The 24,143-nt window shown below is 42.4% G+C and overlaps 2 protein-coding genes across 5 annotated transcripts; both read left to right on the top strand.

Annotated features, from left to right (window-relative positions):
* Positions 1-555: 555 nt before the first annotated feature.
* On the top strand, positions 556-3,522 carry LOC109874218 (proteasome subunit beta type-6). The gene is made up of 6 exons (XM_020466037.2): positions 556-690; positions 970-1,037; positions 1,205-1,336; positions 1,529-1,658; positions 2,676-2,820; positions 3,215-3,522. The coding sequence occupies exons 1-6, from the start codon at positions 595-597 to the stop codon at positions 3,340-3,342; spliced, it is 699 nt and encodes a 232-aa protein (XP_020321626.1). The 5' UTR covers positions 556-594; the 3' UTR covers positions 3,343-3,522.
* Positions 3,523-6,783: 3,261 nt separating this feature from the next.
* Positions 6,784-9,644, top strand: tnfsf13 (TNF superfamily member 13). Of its 4 annotated transcripts, none has more exons than XM_020466155.2 (6): positions 6,784-7,149; positions 8,320-8,410; positions 8,488-8,538; positions 8,936-9,057; positions 9,143-9,281; positions 9,406-9,644. In XM_020466155.2, exons 1-6 carry the CDS (start codon positions 6,955-6,957, stop codon positions 9,513-9,515), a joined length of 708 nt encoding a protein of 235 aa, XP_020321744.1. In that variant the 5' UTR covers positions 6,784-6,954; the 3' UTR covers positions 9,516-9,644. The 4 variants fall into 4 exon arrangements, with proteins under 4 accessions (XP_020321744.1, XP_020321745.1, XP_020321746.1 ...); XM_020466156.2 differs by having other exon boundaries at positions 6,786-7,149; positions 8,491-8,538; XM_020466157.2 differs by lacking the exon at positions 8,936-9,057 and having other exon boundaries at positions 6,786-7,153; positions 8,337-8,410.
* Positions 9,645-24,143: the final 14,499 nt, after the last annotated feature.

The following is a 24,143-nucleotide window of genomic DNA, read 5'->3' on the forward strand; positions in this document are numbered from 1 at the left end:
TCAAAGACTCCAGCCACCCTAGTCATAGACTGTTCTCTCTGCTACCGCACAGCAAGCGCTAATGGAGCACCAAGTCTAGGTACAAGAGGCTTCCAAACAACTTCTACCCCCAAGTCATAAGACTACTGAAAAATCGAATCAAATGGCTACCCAGATTCAAATTGGCCCCCCCTTTTATGCTACTGCTACTCTCTGTTATTATCTATGCATAGTCACTTTAATAACTACCCACATGTATATATTACCTCAATTACCTCGACTAACTGGTTCCCCGCACATTGACTCTATACCGGTACTGCGTGTATATTGCCTTGCTATTGGTGTTTTACAGCTGCTCTTTAATTATTTGTTACTTATATTTCTTATTTTTGTTTGTATTTTTCTTAAAACTGCATTGTTGGTTAAGGGCTTGTACGTAAGCATTTCACTGTAAGGTCTACTACACCTGTTGTAGTCGGCGCAGATGACAAAAACAATTTGATTCGATTTTTGAAGTTGTTATTCTCATGCAATCCAACAGGTGGCGATAGTCAGCACAACATAATTTGTTAAACCAGACCAGCGAAGAAGAACATTATTTCATCAACTGTCAAGATGGCTGCTGTGTACATGTCAGCGAACCGGTCCGAAAATGCTTTTAGTACAGTTGATTTGGTGCCAGAGTGGGCACAAGAAGAAGTTAGCACTGGGGTGAGGAAATGTAGAATAGCACCGTTCACTTTACATAGGTTTGATTGCGTTGCCCAAACTGAACACAGGCATTTACATGCCACTTCAGCTAGCTAGCTAGCTAGCTAACAATGAGACTGCAGAAGCGCTCGCCATGTATGTACCTAGCTATAGCATTTTACAGCTGATTTTGTTGGTAGCCAGCTAGCCATTACCGTTTCTTTCTACATACTGTCATTGGGATTATTTTCACATAAATAAAGCAAAAATGTTGTTCTGATTCTTCATGTCTAATCACAGACTACCATTATGGCAGTGGAGTTTGATGGAGGGGTTGTGATTGGCGCGGACTCCAGAACAACAACAGGGTAAGTTAAGCTACTTTAAATCAAGCAACTGTGTCTTACCGGCTTCCTGACCTAATAGAAATAGATTGCTGATTAAGTCGGCCTCTATTCCATTGACATTTTTGTGTTTTAAAAACATTATAGCTAGAGCTGCCTAATACTCCCAATTTTTCCCCAACTGGTTGTAGTGCTTACATTGCCAATCGAGTTACTGACAAGTTGACTCCCATTCACGACCGCATCTTCTGCTGCCGCTCTGGTTCTGCAGCTGACACACAGGCTGTTGCTGATATAGTCACCTATCAGCTGGGCTTTCACAGGTAACACACCGGCTATACCGCTACACAAAGATCAAAACTCTTCAGCACAGCTATATAGTTAGTGGCTATCTTCATACCACTCCCAGGATAAAATAAGTGCTTTGAGAACTATCAAAATATTGTCTTGAGTGTCTGATTAAAGTTTTAATGTACAAGTACTGTGAAATATCTCTCCCTCTGTGCCTGCTGCAGTATTGAGCTGGATGAGCCTCCACTTGTGCAAACGGCAGCCAATCTCTTCAAACAGACATGCTACAGATACAGAGAGGAGCTGATGGCTGGCATCATTGTGGCTGGCTGGGACAAAAGAAGGGGTGGACAGGTGAGTTATCAGCATCTGTATTTGGATCATACACTCCAACCACTTTTCCCCCACTGTCTCAGAGAAATGTGTAGGGTCATTCCACCGCAAAAAGCAAAGAAAGGATTTCAGAACAATCTGGGATGGTGGTGGGCAGGGTATAAAATTAGCACCTGCCAAATGTGGGAAGATCTGGGTATTGGCAGGTAAGAATGTCTGTTTCACCAGCCATGTTGGTCAATTTGCAGGGCTCTACAGTGAGAGCATTACATTTGCAAATAAATAACAAATTGTACAGTATGAGCATGTGCGAGTTAGGGCTAGAAAAATTCTGCAGTAGCTGTTTTGATTTATTAGATATTAAATACACAAAGAAATAGGAATACTATATCCCACCTCGCACAGGAACACTGCCTGACAGGGGAGCTGCTGTGTGCAATGAATGAAGAGCTGATGCGTTCCTTTTTGAAAGCACTGCCCACAGGCATAAAAGTTGGTCTAATTTACTCAAGTCTACTATGTAAGACTTTGTCCTTATGTTTTTTCGGCAATTTACATTTAGCCCTCAAGCTCAGTTGTTTTTCAATGGTAGTTTGAGTCTTCTGCTTCAACTGATAGTGAAGACACACACTAGTCAGATCTCAAATCGTGACAGGAATTAAGTGGTGTCGTTACCATGGTAAACTCACATCATTAAAGGGGTAGCTAAACATTTTGTCTCTGATATTTTGATTAAAAGACTCGGGTCACCAAAAATAAATGGAAATTGAGCAATATACCACATTACTTCTTACTAATACATTTATTGTTTTAGAAACATTACAAAGCATGGTCATCCGTTTTGTGTTTTTGATTGTATTATGGTGAAAACATATTTTGGCTGGTAAAAAATCCTAGTAGCTGGTAGATGTATTTTTTTAAATCTACTTGCCACGGTGGCTGGTGACCAAAAATGACATTTTAGGCCCTGGTGGTGGGTGTCATGGCTTGCTGAGATTACATGGATTGACTCTCCAGTGACCCTTCCCTCTTACACAGGTGTACACAGTCCCAATGGGAGGTATGATAGTGAGGCAGCCAGTGTCAGTAGGTGGTTCTGGCAGCTCCTACATATATGGCTTCATGGATTCGAACTACAAGCCTGGGATGACCAAGGAGGAGTGTCTTCACTTCTGTACCCAGGGTGAGTTGGACCAGAGGTTGACAGTCTAGCACAGTGGTGGGTAATTCCAATCCTGGAGAGCAACAGTGTCTGCAGGCAATTGTTTGAGCCCTGTACTAACAAAGCTGATTGAAATATACCTAATAGCGTTGTTTAAAATGTAAGACCTTGATAAGTAGATTATTTGAATCTGTTGGGAAGGAACATTTGCCTGCACAAGCACAGCGGACCCTGTAGCCCACCTATGATCTTTACACTGTCATTAGGCTGTTTCAAATATCTTCAGCTGTAGCTTTTCTAATCTCTTCCACCATATGTCATGACAACTGAACTGAAAATACTTGATAGTTGGATCTGTAATATGTTGGTTGTCGGGTCACATCTAGGTGTTGTTAATGTCTCTCTCTCCATACAGCCTTGGCACTGGCCATGGAGCGGGACGGTTCTAGTGGAGGAGTGGCTCGTCTGGCAGCCATCACAGAGGAGGGCCTGGAGAGACGGGTTGTTCTGGGAAACCAGCTGCCCAAATTCTCCAACGCCTAGACAAGGAGCAGAGGGGAAATTCCTTTGCTGTGCAGACAACGCACCCCCTGTCAAGTCCATCCACTTAAGCGCTATACCTAGTCCTGTGCAGTGTAGGACTTTGGAAAGCCGTGTGAATGTGTCATTTATTTTTGTTTTGCAAACTAAGATTTGTCATGCAATAAAAAATACTGAACCTTAGATACATTTGTGTTCCCGTCTCTCAGGCCTGTTTTGCATTAGCTATTATTTCTTGGAAATTGAGTGAAACTGCACATAAGACTATAAAGGATAACTGGAAGAGATAATTGGCATAACATTTTCAGAGGTGATCTCACCTTCTTTGCAGTGAGTTGGAAGTAGACTAAAGCACAACACCATTTCCAAGATGTATAGTGAGGAATGCAGACAGACATCATGGCGAGGACTTTTAACAAAAACTACCCTGAGAAATGTTGCATGCCAAGCAATACGGACTTGAAGAGTTGACGCCAAGGAGTAGATCTATTACGTTGATCTGCTGTGTATTTTCCTCGCGTGCTGCTGACTTTATGGCACGCGCTCACGTTTTGCGCGGGACTTTGATATCGTTTGTTGGCCTTAAATGCAGGCTGGATTGGAAACCGGCTGGCTAACGTTAGCCTATTAAAATATGTTTTTATTGTAGGGCCGTTCTGGTATTGGCTAGGATACCAGGCAATAGTTTTATTTCAAGACTATTATTAATTGATTAAAGGTCACGTTCTACATTAGTATTCGTATTTCAGCTGCTCTTCCCTCCCAGGGTAACAATGTGGCACCTAGCAGACAGAGTTGTTAATAATGCTGGGCATTTTACTCTGGTAGAACAACCACAGGCAGAAGATGGTGATCAGTTCCTCTCGTTTGCCAAGTGAGTTGCTTATGTTGCTAGAGTTCAGAACGTATTATTTTTTAAAGTTAAGCCATTATTTCAGGTAATATGCGGCTTGCTTTGTGTTGTATTCTTCACACCCTCAGGAGGTCCAAGGTTGTGCAGCGTCAGTGTTCAGAGATGGAGACTGAGCCTAGCCCTCCCCCACAGTCTAGCTCCTTGTCTCAGAGTAGAGACCATTTCTGGCACAGGATTCTATGTCAGCCAAGGTGGATGTCCTCTTCACTTTCACCACCAACAATCTCACTTTTATAAACACAAGGTTTAGAAATGCTCCAGTCAAATTCACTCTTACTGATAGAGGTCTGTATGCTGTTTCTTAGTGAAGTGTCTCCTGAGCCCAACCCATCCTACAGCCCATTTCAGATGCACATGTTCTCAAATAAACCTGAAGGACTAGTGAGTACCCTAAGACTTGGTAAACATGTTTCACTGTGGCTGTCATTTTTAAAATGGCACATCCTACGATTGAGGTAAAACGTTTTCAGATTTGATTTTGCCATTATGTTTACACGCAGGTTGGCGTGGACATGGCAGGATCACCTCCAGCAGGACAGAGAGTTAAAAAAGGGGGAAGGCTGGGTCTAGGAAAGCTACCTTCTCCAGTGGAACTGATGGGCCGGAAGAAGAAGGGGAGGACAGGGGGTGCAGCACAGAGCAGCCAGGTGGTGCAACCCAGGGTGGCAGCAGTGCTGCAGCACATTGGGGACCTCCGCAGGAGACAGAGCTCTATTGACCAGTAAGCGAAAGGTTTCTGATGCTAGATGGTGCAGAGGGGACATTGGAGATGGATGGCCTGTGGCTCGTTGATATTACTTGTTGGTTTTACTGTGCCCTCAGGGTAGAATGAGGGGAAACTGATTTTAATTGGATGCCATGGGGGCAGAAATGTGGTTATACATTTAGTGCAGGTGTAAAGGACATCATGCTGCTTGCTTAGCGAATACCACTTCTTACCGATTCGGCCCACACCTGGCAGGAACTCTGCCTTGCTAGGACACGTGACTGCCCTCCTGAACCGTCTTACCAGTCAGCGCCACGCAAAAAGCTACTGTAGCTATTCGCTGGTGCAAGTGGGGACACTTCAGGCTGAGGATTAAGTTTCACACATCCCCATGTGCTACATAGGGATAGAAATCTACAAAGGCAACTCTGAAAGGCTGTTGAGTCATAGTAGAATATCATAGGTGACTAAATAAAACAGAAACTCATATTATTCCTACTTTTACCATTGTTGGTTGCCTTTGGACGATAAGCATTAAATATAGAACAGTAGTTCTTCAAATGAACCCAAACACGATCATGTCCCAGGTTGAAGCGGGGGAGTTGGTGGGGCTCCAAACCCAGGTGTAAGGCAGAAAAGGGCCATTCCCAGAAGCAAGCAGAGGACAGCAGCATGACTATCAGCACCACAGTGGAGAAGCAGGATGAAGCTACGGACTACCTCAGTCCAACCCTCACTCGCCCTTACACCCAGAAGGAGGCATGGACTCAACTCTCACTGACTGATATTATATTTAAGAGTAACTGGAATTGAGGAAGCAAATGTGGATATCCCTTATTCGACTGTGATGTCTTTGCAGGGTCTGTTTGGAGGATTTGAACAAGCATCCCATCTTGCTCCTGGAGGAAATCCGATGCTGTCATTTGTCCTGGCAACTGCTGATAGACAAGCCAAGGGGGGTTGGCAAGGCCCTCGTCTGTCCCACAATGAATTTTGGGGTATTGGGCACACTCCAGAGGAATAATTGAATTTTTGTTACATTTCTCCAAAGCACTTGTAGAGTTCACATTGTATAAGGGCTCATAGTTTGTATTGAACAGATTCAGAGTTTAAGGGATATGTTTTGCAATGTTACAATTAGTTTGTTCAGATTTTACTACTTAAAAATGATGTACAACATTTGGTCAGTTAATTTTATACTGGATAGCCAAGCAATGAAAAAAATGTAAATAAATACATAACATTGCATTCCAGTGTGACTAGTATGGTCTTGAACTGGGGAGCGTTATATGAAGAAATGAATTGGAGAAAAAAAGGATTTGACTTGGCTACTCACCCTGCTCCTGTTTTGACAGACAGAGCCCATCCCTCTCCTCTGAGAAGTTCCTTGAAGGGCTGGCGAGGCGGTCTTTGAGGTAGTGGAGTGCGAAACTGGTGGCATCAGCCTTCAACTGAGTCCATCTCTCAAAGGACCCTTTGACCTGTTCTGTCATAGCCAGACAAGCACATAGGCCTGACTAGAAGTACATGTATTCTTGTTTGGCTATCAAGTACTCCTTTTCCCTTGAGAGCCAAGCATATATACATTCATTAATTATAATGTAGAGTCTACAGTGCTTCAAACCTACTGAACTGTATTCCCTTTTCATTCAGTTATTACAATCAGTTATTTTTATGAACCACTTGCCTGTCTTGGTCACTGCCTTTCTCAAAACAAATTGTAGTACAAACATTTAATAAAGACATTAACTTTAGCCTCAGACTTCTGTAGGCCTACTGTAGCCTGTCACTTTGTTTTCACACGTCCTCCAGGTCTTCATAGCAGTTTTGTAATCCGAGACTGCATGAGTCATCGTTTTCCAAATGATGGGATGATGACATGAAGAAAGTGAAAGTGCACATTGTAACGGGATCATTACGGCCCTGACAAAGCCTTCATTGAAAAAGGACGCCATCCCCTCGTCCTCGTAACAGTTGGTATCGCCTGTGTGACATAATGACAAACCGTTATACAGTACATTTTCATGGCTCATATCTGCTGTACGCTGTGTCGCTGTTCTTGGCCTGCTTGATGGTCCTGCAGTCCAACCGGGTCAGAGAGATGCAGGTCGAACTGCGGGAGCTGCGTCAGTGGACCAGTCTGGTGTGCGGGGACATAAAGGAATCGTCTACTGATATCTCGCGCTGCGGGGTAGGTGAGTTCATACATTTACTAATAGGTTATAGGCTACACGAAGAAGAAAACACTATTGTGAAACTTTGCTTGATGTGTGAAGTAGGTCTATGTTTTTGAGAATGTATAAGAAGTCAATAAATATTCGTAGGCTAGGCCTACCCACTAGGAAATTTCAGATTTTGAAGTAAGGAATCAAGATGCTTGTTAATGCTTAGAACAATAAGGCATATTTCACCACAATTATTATTATTGTTTGCCACCAGGGTTGGGTAGTTTTTACATGTACTGTGATTACAAAATAACCTGGAAAAATATTGAAATCAGACGACATGCTTTTGAAAAACTAGATGATTATTTATTGGATTACTTTTAAAGCCAGAAAGGATGTTTGTGAAAAAATACATGATCATACCTTTCGGTTTCCTCAATGACATTCAATTCAGAATCTAAAATAGGTGCAAGTTTAACTTTGTTCAGCCTGACCACAAGCCAGAGACCACTATGATGACACACCAAATGCATTTGATGGATCCTTTTAGTCTTGCAGGGGTGGGCAATTCCAGTCCTCGAGAGCCTGATTGGTGTCATAGTTTTTCCCCAGGTCCAGCAAACACACCTGACTCCAATAATCACCTAATCATGATCTTCAGTTCAGAATGCAATTTGATTAATCAGCTGTGTTTTCTAGGGATGGAGAGACAGTGTGACAATCATGCGCGAGGACTGGAGTACCCCACCTCATGCCCCATAAGGGGAAAGTAATCCAAAATAACAAAGTAATCTGATTACGTTACTGATTTTGAGTAATCCTAAAGTTACGTTGCTGATTACAATTTTGGACAGGTGACTAATAACTGGAACAGTTTACATTTAGAAAGTAACCTACACCAACCCTATTTACTACATATCTGAAACATTTGACTCCTATCACGCAATCAGCTGATGTGTAAAGTATGATTTGAGAATTTATGAGACATCAATGAATATTCTTAGGCTACTGGGCTATTTTTAAGTTATTAATGCTTTGGAGTTCGAGCAATAAGGTTTATTATCCACCACACTTCTCAATGGAGTTGAAGTCTGGAAAAGGATGACAATTACTTGATTGTTTACCACATATCTGAAACAACGGATTCTTGTCACACTATGAGGTTCACATCTGATGTCATCTGGCATTTGACACAGATATCTGACTCTCACAGACATACACAATGGAATGGAATTCGAGGAAAGAGGGAGATTTCAAGACATGGGAGACGGAGACAGCGGCGCACTGGTCAGTCCCTTCCGACGCGCACACACACACACATACACACAATTTACTTAATAATTTATAATTTCCATGTCATCCAGCAGGGAGTAGTGCCTTTCTTCATCTTGTTCCTCTGTCATCACACTCATATGGTGAGTCGAATGGGCAATGAATTCACATCTACACTGTACATTCTCTTTCTCCCTCTCTCTCTCTCTCTCTCTCTCTCTCTCTCTCTCTCTCTCTCTCTCTCACACACACACACACTCTATAGCCCTGTTTATATCTACCACTAACATGCGTCCTTATCTTGTCCTGATCATCGTTTAAACTTATAAGATATTTTCAAAATTAGATCACTATGCGTCTTTTAATTGTCTACACCTGGCTAAAAATGTGGGCACAATCGGAATGTGGACAACATCTGGAAAAAGGACGCATGTTAGAACCCGGTATAAACGGCGCTTTGCATTAACTACAATACTCTCAAACATGATTTTGTCTCCAACATACACATACTCTATGTTTTTAACCACTATGTTGTCTCAGATGAAGATGACTACACTCTGGTAGAATGGGCTCTAGGACTGAGTCGTCTAGGGGAGGGGCTGCAGGTCTTTGGAGAAAAGGTCACTGTGGTAACCGAAGGGACTTACTTCATCTACAGTCAGGTAGCCTATTAAAACTAGACGTTGTCATCTCTTGAGAGGCGGTCAAGCCAAGGTCCCTCTATACCATCACTATGTTTGTGTACAGGTGCTGTATAAAGACACCACATGGACTATGGGTCATGTGATCAAGAAGCGTCTACATGGTATTGAGACCATCTTGATGAAGTGCATACAGAGTATGCCCAGCAACATCACTGTGGCCCAAAACACCTGCTACACAGCCGGTGAGTCGACTCAACCCCGGCCAGCGTGTGTTACAAACAACATTAAAATGAATTACTTAGAATACGGAACACAATTACAGCACTACTACACCCAGTGCTGAAGTTACTGGTGTTTCTCTCCCAGGTGTCCATTACCTGGAGCCAGGATCCACTCTGGAACTCTCCATTCCCAGGAAATCTGCTGGGCTTGTCCTCAAGCCTCACTCCACCTTCCTTGGCATGTTCAGGATCTGACACTGAGTGACGATCTAACACAAAAACATGTCTCTCCAGAAACCTACAATCACTGCCTATAATAACCCGACATGCTGACCTACTGCATTGTGTTGCCTGATATTTAATAAACTCTTATCAATATCAAAAGTTTTGCAAGTACTACTCAGCCAGTGTTTTCCTTTCAGCACTCATATTGTGGTAGCCTGATACAGAACAGTTACCAAATATCACAAAATGTAGCCTATTTTTGCATCGGAAAGTGCACAGATGTACTGTTTGAATTCCATGATTGAAAATACATAGGATATTAATCAAGCAAAATAGTGCAGTAGTACAGTGACCCAATATAAAATTTCAAGTTTTAATGATACGTACACAAGTACAGTGCAATGTCTTTCTTGCTAGCTCTGAACAGTACAGTGAGTGGTGACCCAATATGAGTACTGTTGAGTGTACAGCATCATTGTGAATTTCCCTCTGCTAAATTAAACTTTCTCAGTTTGCCATCCTTGTCTATTGAAGACTCTAATGTATAATCCAACAGGGACCTCTTGTGGTCAATGCAGTGCGTTCAAAATGTATTCAGACCCCTTGACTATTTCCACATTTTGTTATGTTAAAGCCTTATTCTAAAATGGATTAAATTGTTTTTTTTTCAATCATCCATCTACATACAATACCCCATAATGACAAAGTAAAAACAGGTTTGTAGACATTTTTGCAAATGTATTCAAAATAAAAAACGGAAATATTATTTACACTTACATAAGTATTCAGACACTTTACTCAGTACTTTGTTGAAGCACCTTTGGTAGCGATTACAGCCTTGAGTCTTCTTGGGTATGACGCTACAAGTTTGGCACATCTGTATTTGGGGAGTTTATCCCATTCTTCTCTGCGGGTCTTCTCAAGCACTGTCAGGTTGGATGGGGAGCGTTGTACTGAGTAAAGGGTCTGAACACTTGGAAATGTCATATTTCTGTTTTGTATTTGTAATAAATTTGCAAACATTTCTAAATAACTGTCTTTGCTTTGTCATTATGGGGTATAGTGTGTAGATTGATAAGAACAAACAATTTAATCAATTTTAGAATAAGGCTGTAATGTGGAAAAATGATGAAAATTATAGGCCTCTCTGATCTTTTTAAGTGGGAGAACTTGCACAATTGGTGGCTGACTAAATACTTTTTTGCCCCACTGTATATACATACACACGTAGTTTACAACCCGTACAGTAGGTGACGGTGTGCACCTCTAACAATAATATGGACTGGGGGAGAGAGAGAGAGGGCCAGCAATTGTACCGGGGAATGTTCCTCCGTGGCTGTTTCCGAAACCAAGTGTAGATGTGGACATGATTGAGGACAGGAGAGAGGGGGTGAGGACGTGAGAAGAGGTGTGGAGAGAGAATAGGTTTTATTTGTTTTTAAGGATATATACAGATGGTTCAAAGGATCCAATCAGTGGCAGGGTGTGTTTATTTTTTTATGTATTATTATTATTACTATTTTTAACCCCTCCACCACCCCCCTCATTGGAGGACAACTGTCTTTGTTGATTTTTCATTTTTTTGGCTACATATACAGTTGAAGTCAGAAGTTTACATACACTTAGGTTGGAGTCATTAAAACTCGTTTTTCAACCCCTCCACAAATTTCTTGCTAACAAACTATAGTTTTGGCAAGTCGGTTAGGACATCTACTTTGTGCATGACAAGTACTTTTTCAAACAATTGTTTACTGACAGATTATTTCACTTATAATTCACTGTGTCACAATTCCAGTGGGTCAGAAGTTTATATACACTAAGTTGACTGTGCCTTTAAACAGCTTGGAAAATTCCAGAAAATTATGTAATGGCTTTAGAAGCTTCTGATAGGCTAATTGACATAATTTGAGTCAATTGGAGGTGTACCTGTGGATGTATTTCATGGCCTACCTTCAAACTCCGTGCCTCTTTGCTTGACATCATGGCAAAATCAAAAATAAATTAGCCAAGACCTCAGAAAACAAATGTAGACCTCCACAAGTCTGGTTCATCATTGGGAGAAATTTCCAAACGGCTGAAGGTACCACGTTCATCTGTACAAACAATAGTACACAAGTATAAACACCATGGGACCATGCAGTCGTCATACCGCTCAGAAAGGAGATGTGTTCTGTCTCCTAGAGATGAATGTACTTTGGTGCGGAAAGTGCAAATCAATCATGACTGTTTATTTTTTAAACATTGCTATGGCTCTAAACTTTCCATGCCCTAATGTGAAACCAAACTAAAATTAGTGCATGGCAAAAAGATAACGGTGGCTAAATGCCAGAGGGGATGAGTCTTTAAGAGGAGTTACTATGACGTTTTCATCTTTTGAGCTTCTAGTCATGAAATCTATGCAGCCGACTCAATCACTTTTTATAGCTACCGTTTACAGGCCTCCTGGGCCATATACAGCGTTCCTCACTGAGTTCCCTGAATTCCCATAGGACCTTGTAGTCATAGCAGATAATATTCTAATTTTTGATGACTTTAATATTTACATGGAAAAGTCCACAGACCCACTCCAAAAGGCTTTTGGAGCCATCATCGACTCAGTTGGGTTTGTCCAACATGTCTCCGGACCTACCCACTGACACAGTCATACTCTGGACCTAGTTTTGTCCCATGGAATAAATGTTGTGGATCTTAATGTTTTTCCTCATAATCCTGGACTATCGGACCACCATTGTATTACGTTTGCAATCGCAACAAATAATCTGCTCAGAACCCAACCAAGGAGCATCAAATGTCGTGCTATAAATTCTCAGACAACCCAAAGATTCCTTGATGCCCTTCCAGACTCCCTCTGCCTACCCAAGGACATCAGAGGACAAAAATCAGTTAACTACCTAACTGAGGAACTCAATTTAACCTTGCGCAATACCCTAGATGCAGTTGCACCCCCAAAAACTAAAAACATTTGTCATAAGAAACTAGCTTCCTGGTATACAGAAAATACCAGAGCTCTGAAGCAAGCTTCCAGAAAATTGGAACGCCACACCAAACTGGAATTCTTCCGACTAGCTTGGAAAGACAGTGCCGTGCAGTATCGAAGAGCCCACACTGCTGCTCGATCATCCTATTTTTCCAACCTAATTGAGGAAAATAAGATCAATCCGAAATTTATTTTTGATACTGTCGCAAAGCTAACTAAAAAGCAGCATTCCCCAAGAGAGGATGGTTTTCACTTCAGCAGTAATAAATTCATGAACTTCTTTGAGGAAAAGATCATGATCATTAGAAAGCATATTATGGACTCCTCTTTAAATTTGCGTATTCCTCCAAAGCTCAGTTGTCCTGAGTCTGCACAACTCTGCCAGGACCTAGGATCAAGGGAGACACTCAAGTGTTTTAGTATTATATCTCTTGACACAATGATGAAAATAATCATGGCCTCTTAACCGTCAAGCTGCATACTGGACCCTATTCCAACTAAACTACTGAAAGAGCTGTTTCCTGTGCTTGGCCCTCCTATGTTGAACATAATAAACGTCTCTCTATAAAGTAATAAAGCCTCTCTTGAGAAAGCCAAACCTTGACCCAGAAAATATAAAAACTATCGGCCTATATCGAATCTCCCATTCCTATCAAACATTTTTGAAAAAACTGTTGCACAGCAACTCACTGCCTTCCTGAAGACAAACAATGTATACGAAATGCTTCAGTCTGGTTTTAGACCCCATCATAGCACTGAGACTGCACTTGTGAAGGTGGTAAATTACCTTTTAATGGCGTCAGACCGAGGCTCTGCATCATTATTTTGGAGATTGGAAACCCAAATTGGTCTACAAGGACAAGTTCTGGCCTGGTTTAGATCTAATCTGTCGGAAAGATATCAGTTTGTCTCTGTGAATGGTTTGTCCTCTGACAAATCAACTGTACATTTCGGTGTTCCTCAAGGTTCCGTTTTAGGACCACTTTTGTTTTCACTATATATTTGACCTCTTGGGGATGTCATTCAAAAATATAATGTTAACTTTCACTGCTATGCAGATGACACACAGCTGTACATTTCAATGAAACATGGCGAAGCCCCAAAATTGCCCTCGCTGGAAGCCTGTGTTTCAGACATAAGGAAGTGGATGGCTGCAAACTTTCTACTTTTAAACTCAGACAAAACAGAGATGCTTGTTCTAGGTCCCAAGAAACAAAGAGATCTTCTGTTGAATCTGACAATTAATCTTGATGGTTGTACAGTCGTCTCAAGGAAAACTGTGAAGCACCTCGGCGTTACTCTGGACACTGATATCTCTTTTGACGAACATATCAAGATTGTTTCAAGGACAGCTTTTTCCATCTGCGTAACATTGCAAAAATCAGACATTTTCTGTCCAAACTGGATGCAGAAAAATTCATCCATGCTTTTGTTACTTCTAGGTTAGACTATTGCAATGCTCTACTTTCCGGCTACCCGGATAAAGCACTAAATAAACTTCAGTTAGTGATAAATACGGCTGCTAGAATCCTGAATAGAACGAAAACATTTGATCATATTACTCCAGTGCTAGCCTCCCTACACTGGCTTGCTGTTAAGGCAAGGGCTGATTTCAAGGTTTTACTGCTAACCTACAAAGCATTACATGGGCTTGCTCGTATCTATCTTTCAGAATTTGGTCCTGCCGTACAGGCCTACACGTACGCAACGGTCACAAGACGCAGGCCTCCTAATTGTCCCTAGAATTTCTAAGCAAACAGCTGGAGGCAGGGCTTTCTCCTATAGAGCTACATTTTTATGGAATGGTCTGCCTACCCATGTGAGAGATGCAGACTCGGTCTCAACCTTTAAGTCTTTATTGAAGACTCATCTCTTCAGTAGGTCCTATGATTGAGTGTAGACCAGGAGTCTGGCCCAGGAGTGTGAAGGTGAACGGAAAGGCACTGGAGCAACAAAACTGCCCTTGCTGTCTCTGCCAAGCCGGTTCCCTTCTCTCCACCTGGATTCCCTCTGCCTCTAACCCTATTACAGGGGCCGAGTCACTGGCTTACTGGTGCTCTTCCATGCCGTCCCTAGGATGGGTGCGTCACTTGAGTGGGTTGAGTCACTGACGTGGTCTTCCTGTCTGGGTTAGTACCCCCCCTTGGGTTGTGCCGTGGCGGAGATATTTGTGAGCTATACTCGGCCTTGTCTCAGGATGGTAAGTTGGTGGTTGAAGATATCCCTCTAGTGGTGTGGGGGCCCTGTCCGGGGTTATGATCGGATGGGGCCACAGTGCCTCCTGACCCCTCCTATCTCAGCCTCCAGTATTTATGCTGCAGTATTTTGTGTCGGGGGCTAGGGTCAGTCTGTTATATCTGGAGTATTTCTCCTGTCTTATCCGGTATCCTGTGTGAATTTAAGTATGCTCTCTCTAATTCTCTCTCTCGGAGGACCTGAGCCCTAGGACCATGCCTCAGGACTACCTGGCATGATGACTCCTTGTTGTCCCCAGTCCACCTGGCCGTGCTGCTGCTCCAGTTTCAACTGTTCTGCCTGTGGCTATGGAAACCTGACCTGTTCACTGTGATTAATATTATTTGACCGTGCTGGTCATCTATGAACATTTGAACATCTTGGCCATGTTCTGTTATAATCTCCACCCGGCACAGCCAGAAGAGGACTGGCCACCCCTCATAGCCTGGTTCCTCTCTAGGTTGGTTCTGGTTCTCTCTTCCTAGGTTTTGGCCTTTTTAGGGAGTTTTTCCTAGCCACCGTGCTTCTAAACCTGCATTGCTTGCTGTTTGGGGTTTTAGGCTGGGTTTCTGTACAGAACTTTGATATATCAGCTGATGTAAGAAGGGCTATACAAATAAATGTGATACTATGTGCGTGATGTAAGGAGGAAACATGGTCTTCAGGTGCTCCTTCAGGCCTCAGGTTTTGAATTCTTTGGAAAAGGAGGCTGCCCTTGCATGATCCCCTATGTGTGTTCTTGAAATCTTGAGTTGAAATAAGTATAGCCAGTTACAAATGTAATGGCTTGGCAGATAATAAGAAAAGACCATCAGTATTTACCTGGCTAACCGAGAAGGAATATAATATCTATTGTTTACAGGAAATATATTTCTCCCATGGGCATAGAAATTCAAAAAGGGTGATTGTTTTAATAAACAGTCATCTTGATCCAAATGTGCAAATTGTCCAAACAGATCGTCATGGTAGATAGATAATTTTATATATGTTATTGGGCAATAAACAGATATGGCTTATTAACCTATATGGTCCAAATAATAATGATCCTGAAATATTTGTGTTGTGGAGAAATGACGAGGCAGAAGGGAGTACAGTTAATTTTCGTTTAGTCTTAACCACTCGTGCTCTACAGTTCCCGGCACCCTAGTGCACATGTGCATTTCCTATTAGGTGTAGTAACGTAACACTGCCGTAATGCATTACTGCTTAGTAACAGCACAGTAACTAATATAAACAGATGTAGATCCCAGGTACTACACTCCTCCCCCATAGTGTTTAACTCCCAGAGAACAAGGTAAATATGTTAGGTAACTACTAATGCAATATCTGAACAATGCATTCTTAAACATTTTTCAACTACTGGGTTGAAGCAGACTTTTCAGAGCCCAGCACAAATCCAGGGGATTATTCTGCCCCGAAGATGGAGTTTGTGTCCTAATAACTATCCCAGGTAATGTCCTTTTTCTTTCCAGAGATAACATATTGAAGTGTTTGTTTGTTTTACTGTCTGTTTGTCACACGGGACTAGGTGGGTGAAGGAATCAGGCGCAGAGAGTTCCACTGTGGAAAAGTGCTCTTTAATACAGCACACATAAATGACAAGCCCAACAACACAGGGTGCCAAGTCCAGAAAATATAACCACCTCTACCTAAAACACGTAACATAAAGACAATCCCGCACAAAACAAGGGCGGGTACAGGTACTTAAAATAGGGAAGCTCATTAAGCCGTACAACAGAACACAGGTGAAACTAATAAGACAAAACTAACAGACAAACGAAAAAGGGATCGGTGGCAGCTAGTAGGACGTGACGATGAGCACCGGGAGCCAACTTCAGCGGAAGTCGTGACACTGTTACCTCCTTAAACAGCTCAACTCACAGGTCAAGCTTTTGAGGTGCCCTTCGCTGTCGAATAGGATATCTCCGCTCCTCCTGGGCTTCCGGTGGTGGACCAGATTCGGGTAGATGGTCAGGCTCTGTCTCTCCCGTACATCCACAGTCAGTCAGGAGACTAGTCCTGGGGGTCGTTATTGTTCTTGTTCTCTCGGCATGTCTCTGCTGGGGTGTTGGACTGTAGCAGATGATCTTGAAGACTTAGTTTTTATCAAAGATTCTCTGTAATTAGTATTACGCGATCAAACTGATTAATCATGTAACTGTAATTAACTAGGAAGTTGGGGCACCAAGGAAAATATTCAGATGACAAAGTTATAATTTCCTAAAATAACTTTTCAGGTATTTTCATATCTGATCCATAGTCTTCTGATTAATTAATGATTTACTTTACCTCACGTTAGTCTCATTCCAAACGTCGTAAATGGTTGGTTATCTGCACGAACCCAGTCTTCACTATGAGTCATCTATACATCAATTGTCTTAAATCATTTATTTATAACTAACTTAGTAATTCACAGAAATGCATACACAAAACAACAAAGAAAATATGGTTACAAGACATGGTAGGATAATGGGCTAAACCGGCATGGCGGCTTGTTAGACAAAAGGGAAGTGGGGGTCGACTAAGATGTCACTACAGAGTTAATAATTATAACAATTGAAATGCTAATTCTTTACACATGAACGCTAACTCATTCGGGAACAATTGCAATCAATATACACTGCTCAAAAAAATAAAGGGAACACTAAAATAACACATCCTAGATCTGAATGAATGAAATATTCTTATGAAATACTTTTTTCTTTACATAGTTGAATGTGCTGACAACAAAAGCACACAAAAATTATCAATGGAAATCAAATTTATCAACCCATGGAGGTATGGATTTGGAGTCACACTCAAAATTAAAGTGGAAAACCACACTACAGGCTGATCCAACTTTGATGTAATGTCCTTAAAACCAGTTAAAGCGAGGCGTCCCTCTCAGGGTCCGCCAACCCCCCCCGTTCAGCTGAAACGGTAGCGCAGGCAATGCAAAAATATTCTTAGAAATATTTAACCTCCACACATTAACAAGTCCAATACCTCAAATGAAAGGTAAACACCTTGTTCATCTACCCAGCATGTCAGATTTTTTAAATGTTTTACGGCGAAAACACAGCACATATTTATATTAGACCACCACCGAAACAAAGACAAGAGGCAGCCATTTTGTCCCAGAAAATATAAAATTATAAAAGCAGTATTAAAAAATAAATCATTGACTAACCTTTTGAAAATCTTCATCAGATGACAGTCATATGACATGTTACACAGTACATTTATGTTTTGTTCAATAATATGCATTTTATATCCATAAATCTCGGTTTACATTGACGCCATGTTCATAAAATTATCAAAAATGTCCGGAGAAATTATGGAAAGCTACGCCAGATAACAGAAATACTCATCATAAACTTTGACTAAAGATACATGTTTTACATATAGTTAGAAAGATACACTGGTTCTGAATGCAACCGCTGTGTCAGATTTGTTTTTAACGTTACAGAATTAGTTGACTATGCAATAACCTGAGACGGCGCTCAGACGTAAGCAATATTTCTCCGCTATGTTGGAGTCAACAGAAATACAAAATTACAACATAAATATTCCCTTACCTTTGATGGTCTTCGATCAGAATGTAGTGGAAGGAGTCATACTTACCCAATACATCGTTTTGTTTCAGTTCGTGTGTCCTTATAGTAGCATCTGCTACCACTTTCAGCTGAAATGCACCCAAAATGACTTCTGGTCCTGAACAGTTATGCATCAAAACTTCAAAATTACATATTATATGTCGACTAAACTGGTCAAACTAAGTGCAGAATCAAGCTTTAGGATGTTATAAACGTACAAAACAATTCTCAATTCAACCGGACAATCAAATTCAACCGGACAATTATTCTCAGGCAAGCTGGAACAGAGGAAGGTCTGTGTCCAATTCGCGCCCTAACGCACATGTATTTTCTCGCGACACCCACTCTTTTGCCTCCCAAAGGGTCAAAGCTCGCGGGATTTGCACAATTAAACACTCTACTGAATGAGGACATCTAGTGGAAAACATAGAAAGTGTCTCCAGATCCATAGCTGGTTGGGAAGGATGGGGGCGATGACGTCAAAGTTGCCCCAACTTTCAAGATTCCAAAACTAGTTTGGGAGATTGCCTGCCCTGTGATACGCATATATTAGCAGTTTTGGACAGATTATTCTTCAGTTTACTATGAGCACGCAATTCATCCAAAGGGGGAAGTATTATGCCTAGCCTTAACAAGTTTTAAAACAAGTCAAAAGGAGGCTCAGTAGTGTGTGTGGCCTCCACGTGCCTGTATGACCTCCCTACAACGCCTGGGCATGCTCTTGATGAGGTGGCGGATGGTCTCCTGAGGGATCTCCTCCCAGACCTGGACTAAAGCATGATAGAGCGAGACATGATGACATGAGCGAGACATGCGAGACATGATGTCCCAGATGTGCTCAATTGGATTCAGGTCTGGGGAACGGGCGGGCCAGTCCATAGCATCAATGCCTTCCTCTTGCAGGAACTGCTGACACACTCCAGCCACATGAGGTCTAGCATTGTCTTGCATTAGGAGGAACCCAGGGCCAACCGCACCAGCATATGGTCTCACAAGGGGTCTGAGGATCTCATCTCGGTACCTAATGGCAGTCAGGCTACCTCTGGCGAGCACATGGAGGGCTGTGCGCCTCCCCAAAGAAATGCCACCCCACACCATGACTGACCCACCGCCAAACCGGTCATGCTGGAGGATGTTGCAGGCAGCAGAATGTTCTCCACGGCGTTTCCAGACTGTCACGTCTGTCACGTGCTCAGTGTGAACCTGCTTTCATCTGTGAAGAGCACAGGGCGCAGTGGCGAATTTGCCAATCTTGGTGTTCTCTGGCAAATGCCAAACGTCCTGCACGGCGTTGGGCTGTAAGCACAACCCCCACCTGTGGACGTCAGGCCCTCATACCACCCTCATGGAGTCTGTTTCTGACCGTTTGAGCAGACACATGCACATTTGTGGCCTGCTGGAGGTCATTTTGCAGGGCTCTGGCAGTGCTCCTCCTGCTCCTCCTTGCACAAAGGCGGAGGTAGCGGTCCTGCTGCTGGGTTGTGGCCCTCCTACGGCCTCCTCCACGTCTCCTGATGTACTGGCCTGCCTCCTGGTAGCGCCTCCATGCTCTGGACACTACACTGACAGACACAGCAAACCTTCTTGCCACAGCTCGCATTGATGTGCCATCCTGGATGAGCTGCACTACCTGAGCCACTTGTGTGGGTTGTAGACTCCGTCTCATGCTACCACTAGAGTGAAAGCACCGCCAGCATTCAAAAGTGACCAAAACATCAGCCAGGAAGCAAAGGAACTGAGACGTGGTCTGTGGTTATCACCTGCAGAACCACTCCTTTATTGGGGGTGTCTTGCTAATTGCCTATAATTTCCACCTGTTGTCTATTCCATTTGCACAACAGCATGTGACATTTATTGTCAATCAGTGTTGCTTCCTAAGTGGACAGTTTGATTTCACAGAAGTGTGATTGACTTGGAGTTACATTGTGTTGTTTAAGTGTTCCCTTTATTTTTTTGAGCAGTGTATATATTTACGCTCAGTGTGTCTTCTTGATCGCTGTTGAAAAGTTTGTTTATTTTGTAGAATTGTCTGTCTCTCTCTCTCTATCGTGGTTATAGTGGATAGTTCAGAGTGACATTCATTCATGTTGTTGTAGAATGGATGTTTTGGCGGTTGTCGTTCTTCGCGTTCAATGATACTGAATTCCTAGCTGCAGACGAGTAATTAATATCAAAGACTTGTTCTTATTCTGTCGGTATCGATAGTCTAAGAGTTTAACCACGTGGTATGGTTAAAAGATTTGGCAATGGTCTGCAACCTTCGTCCACCCGTGATTGAGAGAAACATAGTCTGCAGAGAATTTCTCAAAGTTGGGTTTTATTCGGAATTGCAGAAAAGGGGCTGTCCCAGGATGCCTGACCCTAACTGTGCTCATGGACGGTCCTCTGATTTAGTTCAACTCAAAAGGGTATTGGATTTTCCTTAATGACTAATTATGTATACATTTCAATCAGGACCGACTAATCAGAATACTATCATGTTACTGTATATGTACTAATCAGAATACTATTATGTTACTGTATATGTATGAATTTTCTTTTTAATCCTAGTACTGAATATAATGTGTGTAAATATAATCAAGAATTAGAACAATGACTGTCTGTTCCTTGGTAGAAATGAATGAACTATATCGCCAGACTGGCTAGAATGCTTATCTACACAGGCTGACCTTGGCTCTAGACGATGTGGGAAGGCTTGAGAATTATACAGCCTTTGTACCAGTGTCGAGAATAGACGGAACAGTTTAGAAAACGCTGACGTCATTTTCAGTTTATAACCTGTGATAAAATGTATAATGGGCAGTACTCTCATGAATAAACGCTGCTGGTTGACTTTAAGACTGGGCTCTGTCCATTTTATACAAATAAGAGTCATACAAATTCTTATAAATTGACAGAGTGTTTAATTTTAATTGGGTATTTAAAATAGAGGAATTTAATTCCTGCAACAATTAAACAGACCAAAATCACATTACACAATTTTACAAACAGTATCATACTCACTCATTCATCTTATTCAACAATTAGATGTAAACCTCATATCTGAGGCTATTATATAAACAGCGTTATGGTAATGTGGCCACACCGTCTCCCATGAGCTTCCCCAAGTTGTAACAAACGGACCAGTTCGTAGCTGGATTCTTCACCGATATTTTATACCTTCTCCGGAACGTAAACGTTGTTCAGACCTCAAGTTCTGTGAGGTGGAAGAAATTCCTTTGTTCTCTATGAAACTTCACTCTATCTCTATACTGTGTGGCCATATGGCAGGGTATTCCCTAGGAATTTACGACCTCACCTTGACCACAGCAGTCTGGTTGTAGAAGCAGAGAGCGGGGGATGGTGCTCGCTGTACCCAAAGAGGGTAACGCCATGACAGGCGCTTGGGGTGTCTGAAATCACGTACCATCACCCTCTCTCCCTCTTTGAGTGTCTTTCATGAGCTTTCTTCTGCTGTAGCTGGTGCTTTGCCACAGTGCTTGACAAGTCTGGTTTCAGCAATGTCAGGCAGGTGCTTGGTTGGCATTTCAGAAACAGTTCCGCTGGTGTACATTCCGTTACTGTGCATGGTGTGTTACGGTAAGTAAACAGGAACCGGGGAAGCCTTTGGTGGGTGGGCACAGACTGAACCTCGAGTCTAGTCCAGGCCTTCTTAAATGTTTGCACGGCTCTCTCCGCTGCTCTATTTGATGCCGGATGGTAAGGTGGTGACAGGATGTGCCTTACTTCGTTATTCTTGAGAAACATTTCAAAATCGTTTGATGTGAAAGGAGGGCCATTGTCCGATACGAGCTCCTTGATTAGTCCAACGATGCAAACAGGTGTCTGAGAAGATTGATGGTCTTCTCAGCTGTGGTCAGTTGAGTAGGGAACACTTCCATCCACTTGGAATGGACATCGACGACAACAAGGAAATGTTGCTTGTCAATCTCAACGTAATCCACATGGATGTGTTCCCAAGGTGTCGCAGCCCAGGACCATGGATGCAGGCAGCAGCAGGCTTGTTGCGAACAGCTTCACAAGGTGAGCAGTGGCCTACATGCTGTTGAATGTCCTGATCCAGTCCAGGCCACCACAGCTACAGTGGGGCAAAAAAGTATTTAGTCAGCCACCAATTGTGCAAGTTCTTCCACTTAAAAAGATGACAGAGGCCTGTAATTTTCATCATAGGTACACTTCAACTATGACAGACAAAATGAAAAAAAAAATCCTGAAAATCACATTGTAGGATTTTGAATGAATTTATTTGCCAATTATGGTGGAAAATAAGTATTTGGTCACCTACAAACAAGCAAGATTTCTGGCTCTCACAGACCTGTAACTTCTTCTTTAAGAGGCTCCTCTGTCCTCCACTCGTTACCTGTATTAATGGCACCTGTTTGAACTTGTTATCAGTATAAAAGACACCTGTCCACAACATCAAACAGTCACACTACAAACTCCACTATGGCCAGACCAAAGAGCTGTCAAAGGACACCAGAAACAAAATTGTAGACCTGCACCAGGCTGGGAAGACTGAATCTGCAATAGGTAAGCAGCTTGGTTTGAAGAAATCAACTGTGGGAGCAATTATTAGGAAATGGAAGACATACAAGACCACTGATAATATCCCTCGATCTGGGGCTCCACGCAAGATCTCACCCCGTGGGGTCAAAATGATCACAAGAACAGTGAGCAAAAATCCCAGAACCACACGGGGGGACCTAGTGAATGACCTGCAGAGAGCTGGGACCAAAGTAACAAAGCCTACCAGTAAAACACTACGCCACCAGGGACTCAAATCCTGCAGTGCCAGACGTGTCCCCCTGCTTAAACCAGTACATGTCCAGGCCCATCTGAAGTTTGCTAGAGAGCATTTGGATGATCCAGAAGAAGATTGGGTGAATGTCATATGGTCAGATGAAACCAAAATATAACTTTTTTGTAAAAACTCAACTCGTCATGTTTGGAGGACAAAAAATGCTGAGTTGCATCCAACACCATACCTACTGTGAAACGTGGGGGTGGAAACATCATGCTTTGGGGCTGTTTTTCTGCAAAGGGACCAGGATGACTGATTCGTGTAAAGGAAAGAATGAATGGGGCCATGTATCGTGAGATTTTGAGTGAAAACCTCCTTCCATCAGCAAGGGCATTGAAGATGAAACGTGGCTGGGTCTTTCAGCATGACAATGATCCCAAACACACTGCCCGGGCAACGAAGGAGTGGCTTCATAAGAAGCATTTCAAGGTCCTGGAGTGGCCTAGCCAGTCTCCAGATCTCAACCCCATAGAAAATCTTTGGAGGGAGTTGAAAGTCTGTGTTGCCCAGCAACAGCCCCAAAACATCACTGCTCTAGAGGAGATCTGAATGGAGGAATGGGCCAAAATACCAGCAACAGTGTGTGAAAACCTTGTGAAGACTTACAGAAAACGTTTGACCTCTGTCATTGCCAACAAAGAGTATATAACAAAGTATTGAGATAAACTTTTGTTATTGACCAAATACTTATTTTCCACCATAATTTGCAAATAAATTCATTAAAAATCCTACAATGTCATTTTCTGGATTTTTTTTCTTCTCATTTTGTCTGTCATAGTTGCAGTGTACCTCTATTACAGGCCTCTCTCATCTTTTTAAGTGGGAGAACTTGCACAATTTGTGGCTGACTAAATACTTTTTTGCCCCACTGTACCTGCGGGCGAGTGCTTTCATTCGAGTGATCCCTGGATGTCCCTCATGCAGGTCAGATAGCAGTCTCCTCTGGAATTTGTGAGGTACTGCCACCCTTGATCCCCACAGAACACATCCTTGATCAGTGGACAACTGGTCTTTCTTGTCGATGAATGGACGAAGGTTATCGTCATTTACAAAGGTTGGCCAACCGCCTA

This window comes from Oncorhynchus kisutch, linkage group LG29, assembly GCF_002021735.2.
Source record: "Oncorhynchus kisutch isolate 150728-3 linkage group LG29, Okis_V2, whole genome shotgun sequence".
Classification (NCBI taxonomy): domain Eukaryota; kingdom Metazoa; phylum Chordata; class Actinopteri; order Salmoniformes; family Salmonidae; genus Oncorhynchus; species Oncorhynchus kisutch.